We start from the raw sequence: 12,165 nt of genomic DNA on the forward strand, positions 1-12,165 counted from the left end.
AGGATGGGGTACAAGGGGTGGAGGAGGGGGTGAGTGACGGGTGGGGGTGGCGAGGCATCGTCTGGTGGGGGGGTCATGATATTAAAACAGGTTTTCTCATTGCTGTTGTGCTGTTCTGTGCCAGCATAACAAACATGTATGTTGTTATGAGAACGGCTTTACTGATGTTTCCATCAGGCACAGCGCACTCAAGACCGGGCCTTCCAGTCCACTGTCACCATGGCAGCAAGAAGATACAGGTCCACATTGTGGTAAGTCTGGCACACGTTTCAGGGAATACTTTAGTGTGATCTGGAAAACGGTGCGTCCCGGAGCATATCCTGAAGTGCTGACCGTATTAGATGGTTCCATTGGCTTAGTGCAGCTCAACATGACGACAAATGTGTTTATACGTTTATTTCTTGCGCACCACCGCCCATCCAAACAACTTCACCCTCTATGCTGCACATCCTTGTGTTCTGAGGAATACTTCTGCCAAATTTCAACTTCATGCGCTGCTTAGTTCTCTAGATAATTGAGCCACAGGCACAGATTCCTGCCAGATAAGGACAATTCAGTGGAAGAGCAGTCAACTGCATATCAAGAGGTTCTCCCCCTTAGATAAACCGCCTGCTAAATGAACACTTATTATTAAATTATTTAAAAATGGTTGGGTGAGTGCAAAGCTACACACTCTGTCACCCCCCCCCCGTCTCAGGGAGAAATCGAAGAAGTATGCGGAGCAGGCGGCGGCGGTGGTGTGTCTGCGAGTGCTGGGACTGCCGGAGGGCCGTGTGGGCGAGGAGAACCAGGGCCTGGTGGGCAAGAGGAAGAGGGAGAGGATGAGGAGCCCCCCCGACCAGGACACTGCCGAGGAGCAGGGGGGCCGGAAGAGACACCTGTCTCTTCACCTCCAACCGCAGGTGTCTAAAGGAAGTGCTGCCGTGGTTACTAACGGTGTACGCCTCCAGACCGACGGGCCGTGATGGCCGCGCTGCAGCGTGTTAACACCGGGTTGGGAGCGATCAGAAGCCCACAGAAACATGGTGTGCTCCATCTCTGTGGAACGCTGGCTGGTGCTGGTGTAGGTTGTTGGATGAGATTGATAGAGGTCTTTTCTGTCAGAGGGATTCTATTCTCTACTCTAACTTGTCACCAAAACTGCTGGATATGAGTTGTATTTTTGTTTACAGGCAATGAGGGTGGGCAGATATGTTTTATTCCAACTTTTCACATTTGATTATTTGGGTTTAAGTGACGGATTTGAAAGTCTAGTATAAGACTTTTGAAATCGTATACTGTTTAAACAAAGTGACATTTCGTTTTGTGTACTATATTTTCTGTTATTGCCATTATTTCTGAGTATGATATTTTCAACCAGAAGAGGGCAGTGAAGGGGAGATGTGTATATACACAAATGTTTAATTTATAACTTTTTAATTATTAATTTGTCTTAAATGAGGCCTTACAAAAGAAAGAAAACTTGTGTTTTCATTCCAAACCTGTACAATTTCCCAATTGCTTGGAAACACATATCATTGTAAGTTGCAAAGTAAAATAAGATACTTGTGGGTTTTATTCATTTCGAATAAATTAAGTTATGCAAACTAGAAATGTGTTACATGTTTTCTTTTGATATGATTTCATTTGCGGAGGATTTTAACAGCATACTGTACTCTGGGCTCGGAGACGGGTGTTGAATTTTGCTGACGTCACGGTCGGAGCTGTCTAATGCTTTGTTTGTAATGTGGAAGTTGGAGTGGAGTACTTTGTCGTCCACCGAGAGAATCTACGGTCAACCGTATCGTCTTTTCGTTGGTCTGTAGCTCGAGCAACCCTTTACATTGAAATACCTTCAAGGCAAATCTACCTAAATGTTGACACTGGAGGTGACGTAAGTCATTTCGGATTCGCGTAGCAGCAATTTACAACTTCGGTTTGGATCGACTTGTTGCTGTTTACACTGTAGTACGAATCAAAAAGTTTTTATTGCTACACTTAGCTTTTGCCTAAGGAGTTTTAATGCGTTCTGAGTCAACTCCGAGCTGAATTTGAAGGTTGAACCTGACTCGTCATATCCAATGACTACAGTTAATTGTAGCAGTAATGAGGAGCTGGACTTCGGACTTACTTTCGGGGTAGACACGCAACAACATTCGCTAGGCCCCGCAGGTGAGTTCAGTTTTGACAATATATCCTCTCCGCTGTGGAGGCATCTTAAGAGACACGAATCTGTTAAATTAATCCGTTAGGCATAGGCTACCTTATGATACATTAAATATAATACATAAGACGTCATGGCATTTACGTTTTGGTTTACCTACAAATTCTGCTAATTTGGCGATCTCAGTTTAAGTTTATTTTGCTAACATGACAGGGTTTCAAACTTTTTAGTTTTTCTTCCAACATTGTCTTGATTGATATTGATTATGGTATCTGCATAAAGGCACGCAGAAGGAGAAATAAGAAATGAGTGAAAAGTAACACTTATTGGCTGATGAAATGGCACAGACCCCGATGTCGACACCCCTGACCTCAGCTGTCTGGTTCAATGCCTTCTTCCCTTTTCTAACCGTTCAACATGGCACCCCCACATAAACTACTGTAAGCTGCCAGCCAAACCGCTTGCGATGCTCTCATCTGATACCTACATCAGATAATATTCATATTCATTACGTTTATTGAATTTGCAAATAAGTGAAGATTATGGCTGGTTTATTGTGATTCATATCAAGACAATCAGCTCTTTGACACCCACATTTTTTGCATTTTGTGTGCAGAAGTCTGTGTGGGCGCATGTCCTGTGTGAACTGCGGTATTAATAGTAGGCTGTTTTTGCAGCTCTGTTGACAGCTGTGAGCACATACAGTTGTGTGAATTAGCCAGACTAGTGCTCTTGATAATTTTTATAATATCACCATGCTGCAGAGGCCTGCAGGTTAACTTACAAGTCCATCAAGTATTTTTTGTACAGGATGAATAATTTGTTTGTAATGAATCTTTGTAGCTGTTCGATGTAATGATTGTTCATAATGTGTAGACTCTTTATAGAGAGTTCTGTTGATAACATCAGCTGCTTGTCATGCAGAGTTGTAGGGAGTTACAATTGTATCTGTTGTGTGCTGAAGATTAGACACTTTGCATTGCAAATGAGCCACCTTCTTTATTTGCTTACCACTTATACCTGACATTTTCTTTCAAACAGGTGGAGAACCTGATGACAGCACACCTTACTACACCCAAGTTTTGGCCAACCAACCTACCGGTCAACATCCATCTCCACCTACTTTCCAAGACCCCAGTAGCATCCACCGGCACCAACCTAGTTATGAAGTCCACAGTTCCCAATACAGTTCCTTGGGGCACCCCAAGGCATTCGACTGCCCAAGCATCCAGATTACCTCCATAGCCCCTAACAGTCACCAGGAGGCGGGAAGCTGTCACAATGCAGTGCCAGCCAGGGGGCTGGAGGGGGAACGCCCTGGCCCTGACAGGTCCTGGTCCAGGGACCACCTGTACCTGCCTCTGGAGCCTGGCTACCGGGACGCCACCCTGAGCCCCAGTCCCTGCAGCAGCCTGTCCTCCCGCAGCTGGCTGTCCGACCTCTCCTCCTGCGAGTCTTTCTCCCACATCTACGATGACGTGGAGGCTGAGCTGAACGAGGCGGCAGCCGGGGTCACTCTGGGGTCTCCGTTAGCCTCTCCTCTCCCCTCTCCCGGCTGTGGAGGCGGGGCGTTCGGCGTGGAGATCTGGCAGCTGCAGTACCAACACCCTCTCAATTCCCTCTCGTCTTACCAGTCCCCGCGCCAGTCACCCTGCGCCTCCCCACGCCACTCCCCTCGCACCAGCGTCACGGACGAGAACTGGCTCAACCCTCGCCCGCCCTCCCGGTCATCCTCCAGGCCCACGTCACCCTGTGGGAAGAGACGGCACTCCAGCGCTGATGTCGGCGCCCGCTCCCCCTCCCCGCACCACTCTCCAAGCCCCACCCCGGGACACTCCCCCCGGGGCAGCGTGACGGAGGACACCTGGGGGGGCAGCCCTGCCGCTGGCCTGATGGACGTGGATGTTCCCTCCAAGACCCGGAGGACCTCCAGGGCCCACATGGTTCTTCTGGCAGGACAGGGGGACTCTGGGCTGGACGACCCAGGAATAGGGCTGCCTCAGCTGGACTCATCTGTGGAGGAATGTGTGGCCGGTCTAAACCAGGATGGTCTGGCCGAGTTGTTCCTCTCAGTCCCCTCACACTTCACCTGGAACAAACCCAAGCAGGGCAACCCTCCACTTTTCAGGTTGTTATGCGTGTCAACAGCAGTGGAAAACACACAGTATACAGTACACACGTCAGCCAGAACAGACTCTTACGTTTGGGCTGGAAGGGCCTACTCGTAAATGTACCGTGCTATGTACGTTCATGTAGGTGACTTTGTAAACAAAGCACCTGCTAAGTGACTGTGTTTCTTGTCACTGCAAGCTAAACCATTCATAGCTGTCTCTGAGCTGCTCTGTTGAGATAAAATACACATGGCATCATCCTCAACGGAGCAGTATTGTGGGTCATCAACATTGAACAAAAATAAGTAAAAACATATGTAGAGCCTTTAACCAGATCGGCTGTGTTTCCCCCGGCAGGCTCTCATCTCCACCCTCTCTAGACTGCCCCCTCCCCAGCCAGGACGGCCAGTATGAGCTGAAGATCGAGGTGCAGCCCAAGGCTCACCACCGGGCCCACTATGAGACCGAGGGCAGCAGGGGAGCCGTCAAGGCCGTCTCCGGGGGACACCCTGTCGTTAAGGTATGCTGCCAGGCTGTCAGTGACGGTATGACACAAGGTCATTCTGAACAACGACAGTCTCAGGACAAGGCCGGCAACAGCTACGTAGTAGGCATAGAAACAATATGGGTCAGCATAAAATATTTTCATAAATAAGGAAATGTAACTAAAACACTAGGAGCTGTTCCAGAGCCAGTAAGATGGGGAATATAGACAGTTAAAGTAGATCATTTAATATTATACATTGAAAAATATATATAAAAATGCAAGTAAAGTTTTGCATAAAAATTATGTCACATAATATCATATGTTCTCTATGTGCATGGTCTTGTGTGAGTGTACATTTTTTAATTATCTAATTGTTTTCGAAAGCAGACCGATTACTGGATAGTTTCCTGTACTTTCACTATATGTCAGAGTATTCTTTTATCAAATTTGTTGCTATCCAATCGAGCAAGTGTGTTTAATTTAAATCCAATTAAATTCAGCTTGTGTTTTCTAGGTCAGGGTTTGTCTGTGGAGTGTAGGTGAGGGTTGAGTTCTAACCTTGTCAGTGTCCACAGTGTAGCTTCCTGTTATATCAAAGGAAGTGTTTTGTCACACCAAACATGATTATTTTATTCTGATATGCTGATTAAGTCTTGGTTAATGTTTCACCTCTTCTGTGTGATGTTTGTCTGTCATTAGTGAAGCGCGTTTGTGTACTTGTCTTAGTGTATGCTTCTCATTCAAACTGAACCCAGACATGAATACAGCCGAAACTGAACATTTCGTCCCTTCTGCACACACGAGATGTTTACGTGTGTGACTGTGGTGCGTTGTGTGTGGTGTGTGTACATGGAAGGGGGCTTAGTATCAGTGTCTATTAGCTCAGAAGACACCTTTTGTGCCACACTGAAACTCGCCATGGAAACCTGGAAACCATGATTCTGTAAAACAAGTCTCTGTCAAAAAAAATGTAACAATTCAATGTGGAACTTGGAATTCCTCTCATTTTTGAGTCAGTCCAAGGCGGTACATCTTACCCCTCGCCCCCTCGCCGACCCCCCCCCCCCCTCACCGAAACTCCTCTGATCTTTTGACGTTGAATGTATTTTGGACTCAACTCTTGGTAGGGATACAACCTAACATGTCCGGGAAGGCTGTGTTACAATCTCTGGATCAGAGAGCCAGATGCAGAGCTGAGATACACAAAGGTCTCACATGTAACATATACCCGCTGCTTTATTTTGGGATTGGTTGATAGTGACAGTGGCAAATCCACAGAGCATTTCACTAGTCCTGTTTGTTACGTTCTCAAATCCCTACACAAATGGCCTCTGTGCCATCGGTCCACCAACTAGCCAAATGTTTTGTGCCTTTAGAGTATATTTTTTATAGGCACACCCATACAGGTTCCAGGGAGCCTTTTCACACACCCTGATACATTTGGTTGTTCATTACATCAGTGAGCATGTTGTGCTCCTAATTTTTCCAGAGGGCGGCTTTTACTGACTATAAGACTGACTGACTTTGATTACTATACAAATGACTGTAAGAGGCATCAGTGATAATGTGTAATTTCAGTTCTTGACAGAATGGTTTTGTTTACAGCTTCTTGGCTACAGTGAGACACCAGTCAACCTACAGGTGTTCATCGGGACAGCAGACGATCGTTTTTTGAGACCACATGCCTTCTACCAGGTGCATCGGGTAACTGGGAAAACTGTGTCTACTGCCTGCCAGGAAAACATCATAACCAGCACCAAAGTTCTCGAAATACCTCTCCTCCCAGAAAACAGTATGTCCAACAGGTAATACTCCAAAGCATAGAGGATTTACATTTTGAAAAGCACTACAAAGGAAGAAATAGAACTGTGATATATAATCCTTGGGATCCACCCAACAACCACTGTGGATTCTGTTTATGTTTCATGATTAATAGTGTGTGAAATTCTCAGAAAAGCTAAGAAAATGAAAAGGAATATTTCATCTGTTCAAAAATAGAAATGTGGTTGACTTTCCTTTTTTTAAAGCAAACATGTTAGGGTTAGCAGATTCATCTTATTAAACAAACTTGTTAGGGGTTAGCAGATTCATGTTATTAAACAAACTTGTTAGGGGTTAGCAGATTCATGTTATTAAACAAAATGTCAACATACTAGTTTGAATATAGGCACGCATGAGAATGATTGAACATAAAGTTCACACAATATTTTCTAAAACTGCTCTGATGTCTGTATAACAGCATTGACTGTGCGGGAATCTTGAAGTTGAGGAATTCGGACATCGAACTCAGGAAAGGAGAGACAGACATCGGCCGCAAAAACACTCGCGTGAGGATGGCCTTCCGTGTGCACATCCCACAGCCCGGAGGCAGGATGCTGTGTCTGCAGGCCGCCTCGGTTCCTATAGAATGCTGTGAGTGTGTGAAAATACATGAATATACACAAGATGCAGACAGACACGGGAATGTAGGCGTGTCATTTTTCAAATCGACAGCTAGTGAAGTGAGTTATTCCTGTGTTGTTACAAATTGACTGACTGACTGGTTGATTGACTGGTTGACCGGCTGACTAATTGACTGATTGGTTGACTGGTTGACCTGCAGCCCAGCGGTCGGCCCAGGAACTGCCCCAGGTTGACAGCTTCAGTCCAGTCAGCTGCTCTGTGAATGGAGGCGAGGAGCTGGTCATCACAGGCTCAAACATCTCCCCAGAGTCCAAGGTCATCTTTGTGGAGAAAGGCCCTGGTAGGTGCTGGTCACCTCACACTTTCCAGACTTAAATTCAGAGAATCAATGCCAAAGCAAAAATACAATCATAAAATCAATACAGATCAAAAACAATTACAAAATCTAAAATCTTTGCTGCAAAAACGTTTTCCCCCCAAATTGCCCAGATGGTCGCACACAGTGGGAAGTTGATGCAAACGTGATACAAGAGAAAAGTAACAGTGTGAGTAGTGAACACGAGTGTACATCTCTCCCAAAGTACAGCAGATTAGACCTTTTTTTTATTTAAAACAACAATGTTGTCTTCACAGTCCAGCATTGTGGTGGACATCCCTGCTTACCACAGTAAGACCGTGACCTCGACAGTCCAGGTGCAGTTCTACGTGTCAAACGGAAAGAGGAAAAGGAGCCAAACTCAGGGCTTCACGTACCTCGGTGCTGCAACACACCACTACCCTGCTGTCGGTGACAGCACCATCGTCACAAAGCACATGAAGCAGGAACACAGTGACTTTGACTACGTTCCCCACAATCCCTCCACCTGTTATCCAATCAGCACGCAGCTGCGCCCTACTGACCAAGCTTTTCCTCAGGACACGCCCTTTTATGGGTCTCCTGAAGACCCAGTGCCTTGTGGGCGTCCTCCCCAGCCGGGGTGCTATTCCCTGGGCTCCTCTCCTCAGCAACCATCCCCTCAGCTCCATGGCTATCTCACCAATATTGGACACCAGCGGATAAGCCCTATGCAGGCCGTCAATCCCAAACCAGCCTCCCTGACTAGGCCGTCATACAACCCCACACCATACAGTGTTCCTTACAGTAACCAACCCTGCTCTGTCATGGCTTCCTGCGGACATCAGTTCCATCCACAGATACAAGCGCAGGCCACAGTGGCTGCCTCTATGTCCTCGCGGAGAGAAGGCATGACATACCAGAGTGCCATACAGCCCCAGCTAGCTAGCTCTAGTCCCCAGCCGGCCAGCCAAGCCAGGGCCCACGCCCCAGCCCAGGGGTACTCCCTCAGCTACCACTGCTCACACACAGGGTCCGACCAGGCAGAGGCCTCGCACCACACTCTGAAATACCATCCCACCAGAGACGTGTCCTCCTCCTACTCTCCTGCCCCTGCAGCGCCAGCCTGCTCCATCCCCCCATCAGCCTCCCCCGTGGGGTCCCCCAGACGCCAGGCACCCTCCCTGGGCCCCAGCAGAACCAGCCTGGCCTCAGACCCCCAGAAGACCCTGGACCCTGCCCCCCACTCTCTGTTCTCCAACTCGGGGGACAGGGTGAGCATCAAGCAGGAACCGGAGGAGAAGCTCCATGAGATCACACTGGATGATGGTAAGAAACTTGCATGCGTGTGCTGTGGAGTATTCACAACTCAAGTGCTAGGATTGTTGTTTTATCAACTTCCTGAACTAACCAGATGCTTGTTGCAAACCTTAAGACTATTGTTGCAGCTCAGGATATTCCAGCTTAGGTCACTCGGTAGAAACATTTGGCCCATATTAAATAATGATTAAATGAAACTCCTATTTCTCTAGTAAAGGTTTCAGACATTATAACATATTGTAAAGGTATCATAGCAGTACATTCTGCCACCCGCCTTAACATGTTCATTTACCCACCAAAGCAACATCCAAACAGTGAATGTAGAAAGTGTTGTTGGGTAACCAGTGGATGCCACAGCTCAGTGTGGGAACAGAGAAGTCCCAACGTTGGGCTGGCAGTTCCCCCAAGCTGTCAGACTGACGAACCGTGAAGCTCTCAGCCTCTCACCATGCCTACCACATTTTTTAATTAATCGCCTATCACAGGCTGGACTGTGTTTGTCCCGACCACACAGATACAGATCAGATTTCTGGTCGCCATATGCCCACACTGTGCCTTTGTTTGCCTTCCTACAGAGCGGCGTGGCAACAGGCCTGCTCCTGTTTGTGTGTGCCCAGCTCTATGATCTGGGTTAATTATAGGCAGGGCCCCTAGTTGCTAGCTGAAGGGGGTGACACTTGCACTGTGTGTAGGTTTGTGTACAGTCAAACACAGGGGGGGGGTGGGGTGGGGCTAAAGATACCACACATGCTAATCTGCTTGTGTTACTGTTGACCAGCTGTCCCCGAGTAGTGATGACAAGTGTTCCCGAGACCCCACAAGCTCTCACTTCAGCTTGAAACAAGAGAGCCGGGCTTGGATGAGCGCTCATGAACCTGACTTTCTACCTCCAGTCGTTCCGCCTCAACACTCGTACTCACCCAACGTCTAATGCTGGGTACACACTAAAATATTTTTTAAATCTTTTAAGATTTTCAAAATGTGAGAGAGCACAAACATGAGGACAAGGGTTCTAGATTTAACCGTTTTGCTCCTATAGTGTGTGTTGTTTGTCCTCTGGGTTTAACCACACATCAGGATTTCTCCAATATTCAACATGTTAAATATTTACGATTCGCGATGGGGGCGGCTCCGACGTTCTTCCAAGCAGGTTCGGTCACTCTTAACACACCTCACATCAAGGGAACATCTGATAAGATAATCTGTAGATAATCGGGACATTACCTAGGATTCTCGGGACATTACCTAGGATTGTCGGAAGGGGGAAATCGCCCCAAAATCAGCCCGATTATCTTGTGGTGTGTACCCAACATAAGTCACACTAGAATGTTAGAAAAGCTTGTATTTTAGTTTAAGGTACTTTCATTCACACAGAGTAGACTTATATATATATATATACCGTTTTCGGGAGGTTGTTTACGTTGTGTTGGTTCTTTGTCAGAAAACAATTTCTTAAACCACTACAGTGTCCAGTGGAAGCTGGAGGGCAGTCGTACTGGGTCCTGTTGACTGAGCTGCAGGGCAGTCGTACTGGGTCCTGTTGACTGAGCTGGAGGGCAGTCGTACTGGGTCCTGTTGACTGAGCTGGAGGGCAGTCGTACTGGGTCCTGTTGACTGAGCTGCAGGGCAGTCGTACTGGGTCCTGTTGACTGAGCTGGAGGGCAGTCGTACTGGGTCCTGTTGACTGAGCTGCAGGGCAGTCGTACTGGGTCCTGTTGACTGAGCTGGAGGGCAGTCGTACTGGGTCCTGTTGACTGAGCTGCAGGGCAGTCGTACTGGGTCCTGTTGACTGAGCTGGAGGGCAGTCGTACTGGGTCCTGTTGACTGAGCTCAGGGCAGTCGTACTGGGTCCTGTTGACTGAGCTGCAGGGCAGTCGTACTGGGTCCTGTTGACTGAGCTGGAGGGCAGTCGTACTGGGTCCTGTTGACTGAGCTCAGGGCAGTCGTACTGGGTCCTGTTGACTGAGCTGCAGGGCAGTCGTGCTGGGTCCTGTTGACTGAGCTGCAGGGCAGTCTTACTGGGTCCTGTTGACTGAGCTCAGGGCAGTCATACTGGGTCCTGTTGACTGAGCTGGAGGGCAGTCGTACTGGGTCCTGTTGACTGAGCTGCAGGGCAGTCGTACTGGGTCCTTTTGACTGAGCTGCAGGGCAGTCTTACTGGGTCCTGTTGACTGAGCTGCAGGTGATTATTCTCCCTCTGCAGATGGAACTCTTTATGTGTTTATTTGCATCTTACATCTTTTCTCCTCTCCCCCATCTTACATGCATCTTTTATCCTCTCCCCCATTCGTTCAGGTTTCAAACACATCACCTTTTCATGGTGTGGGATGGAAATAGACTGTGTGTGTATATGTGGCCATCTGATCCATCTGGGCTTTTTACTCCAGGGATGTATAAATAGACTCACAAATATGGGCTGGGGCGTCCAGGTGGATCCTGGATGGTGATAGCGCTTCGGAGAGGCCTGTGTTCACAGCACACTGTAAGTTATGTGACAGTAACTGGCTGGGATGTTCTGTGACATCTAGGGATGAAGACAACGACAAAAAAAACATGAATTCAATGTATCCAAAAACAAATGTTGGCCTACAACACAACACGCTGTTGCAACGTCTAGTATTTCAGGATGAAGAATGTAACTTGAAACTTGTTTCTGGAGCAATACTGCCATCCCCTGGCTGAAACAAGTCTGTGACGAGATGACAAGATTAATGTAATCTCTGTTTGCCTCTCTCGCAGTGAACGAGATTATCGACAGAGACATATCTCAGATTGGCAGTGTTGCAGAGGCTGTCCTGCCAGGACAGGATCGTTATGGCTGGGATCAAACCTCCGGTGAAACCGCTCTACAGTTCTGTGGCCTTCATTAGCTCTCACCCCTGCTCAGGTGATAACTGGTGCTGTGCATTTGGCAGTTAAATATGCATTTGAGTTAAATAGCTTATTTTAAATAGTCATTGTCATTTTTATGGCAAAGGTACAGTGCCTCAACTAGTACTTAGCTAACAGCCTGTCATACTCACCCTGTTGTGAGGTGATGCCCATGTGCTTGCTTATTTACCACTGCCTCAGGATTTTATTACGATATTGTTTTGCTGTAAAGATCTGTTTTATACCAAATATTTCTTGTTTGAAGAGGTACAATATGGAAATACATTCAATTACAATAAAATGACTGTAGGATTCAGTTTGCAGCTGCAATAATTTAACCTAATTGGAAAGCCTTATATTGGCTAAATAATTTAAATGCTGTGTTCATGTATTATTTATTGGCAAATATGTTAACTATAAATCTATTTTTGATACTCTTGGTCTTGCATATATAGTAAACATTAGATTGGAATGACATTTCACAATCTTATATGGT

At 46.9% G+C, this 12,165-nt stretch overlaps 2 protein-coding genes across 2 annotated transcripts in view; both read left to right on the top strand.

The window, feature by feature from the left end:
* dus2 (dihydrouridine synthase 2) overlaps nt 1–1,587 on the top strand; it is an 8,265-nt gene extending 6,678 nt beyond the window's left edge. Inside the window, exons 15-16 of the mRNA XM_062461012.1 lie at nt 178–251; nt 698–1,587. Coding sequence (XP_062316996.1) covers nt 178–251; nt 698–965 — 342 coding nt within the window. The 3' untranslated portion in view covers nt 966–1,587. The remainder of the gene's footprint in view (nt 1–177; nt 252–697) is intronic.
* A 112-nt stretch (nt 1,588–1,699) lies between these two features.
* Nucleotides 1,700–12,151, top strand: nfatc3b (nuclear factor of activated T cells 3b). Its single transcript, XM_062461005.1, has 9 exons — nt 1,700–2,151; nt 3,185–4,271; nt 4,612–4,774; nt 6,347–6,546; nt 6,981–7,153; nt 7,344–7,484; nt 7,634–7,689; nt 7,778–8,807; nt 11,538–12,151. The coding sequence occupies exons 1-9, from the start codon at nt 2,061–2,063 to the stop codon at nt 11,666–11,668; spliced, it is 3,072 nt and encodes a 1,023-aa protein (XP_062316989.1). The 5' UTR covers nt 1,700–2,060; the 3' UTR covers nt 11,669–12,151.
* The last annotated feature ends 14 nt before the right edge of the window (nt 12,152–12,165 follow it).

The sequence above is a fragment of the Osmerus eperlanus genome, chromosome 5, assembly GCF_963692335.1.
Source record: "Osmerus eperlanus chromosome 5, fOsmEpe2.1, whole genome shotgun sequence".
NCBI classification, from domain to species: domain Eukaryota; kingdom Metazoa; phylum Chordata; class Actinopteri; order Osmeriformes; family Osmeridae; genus Osmerus; species Osmerus eperlanus.

Coding starts and splice junctions, on each gene's coding strand:
- nfatc3b (XM_062461005.1), top strand. CDS start 2,061: ATGACTACAGTTAATTGTAGCAGTAATGAGGAGCTGGACTTCGGACTT. Junction 7,690..7,777: donor TACAAGAGAAAAGTAACAGT/GTGAGTAGTGAA, acceptor TTGTCTTCACAG/TCCAGCATTGTGGTGGACAT. Junction 8,808..11,537: donor TGAGATCACACTGGATGATG/GTAAGAAACTTG, acceptor CCTCTCTCGCAG/TGAACGAGATTATCGACAGA.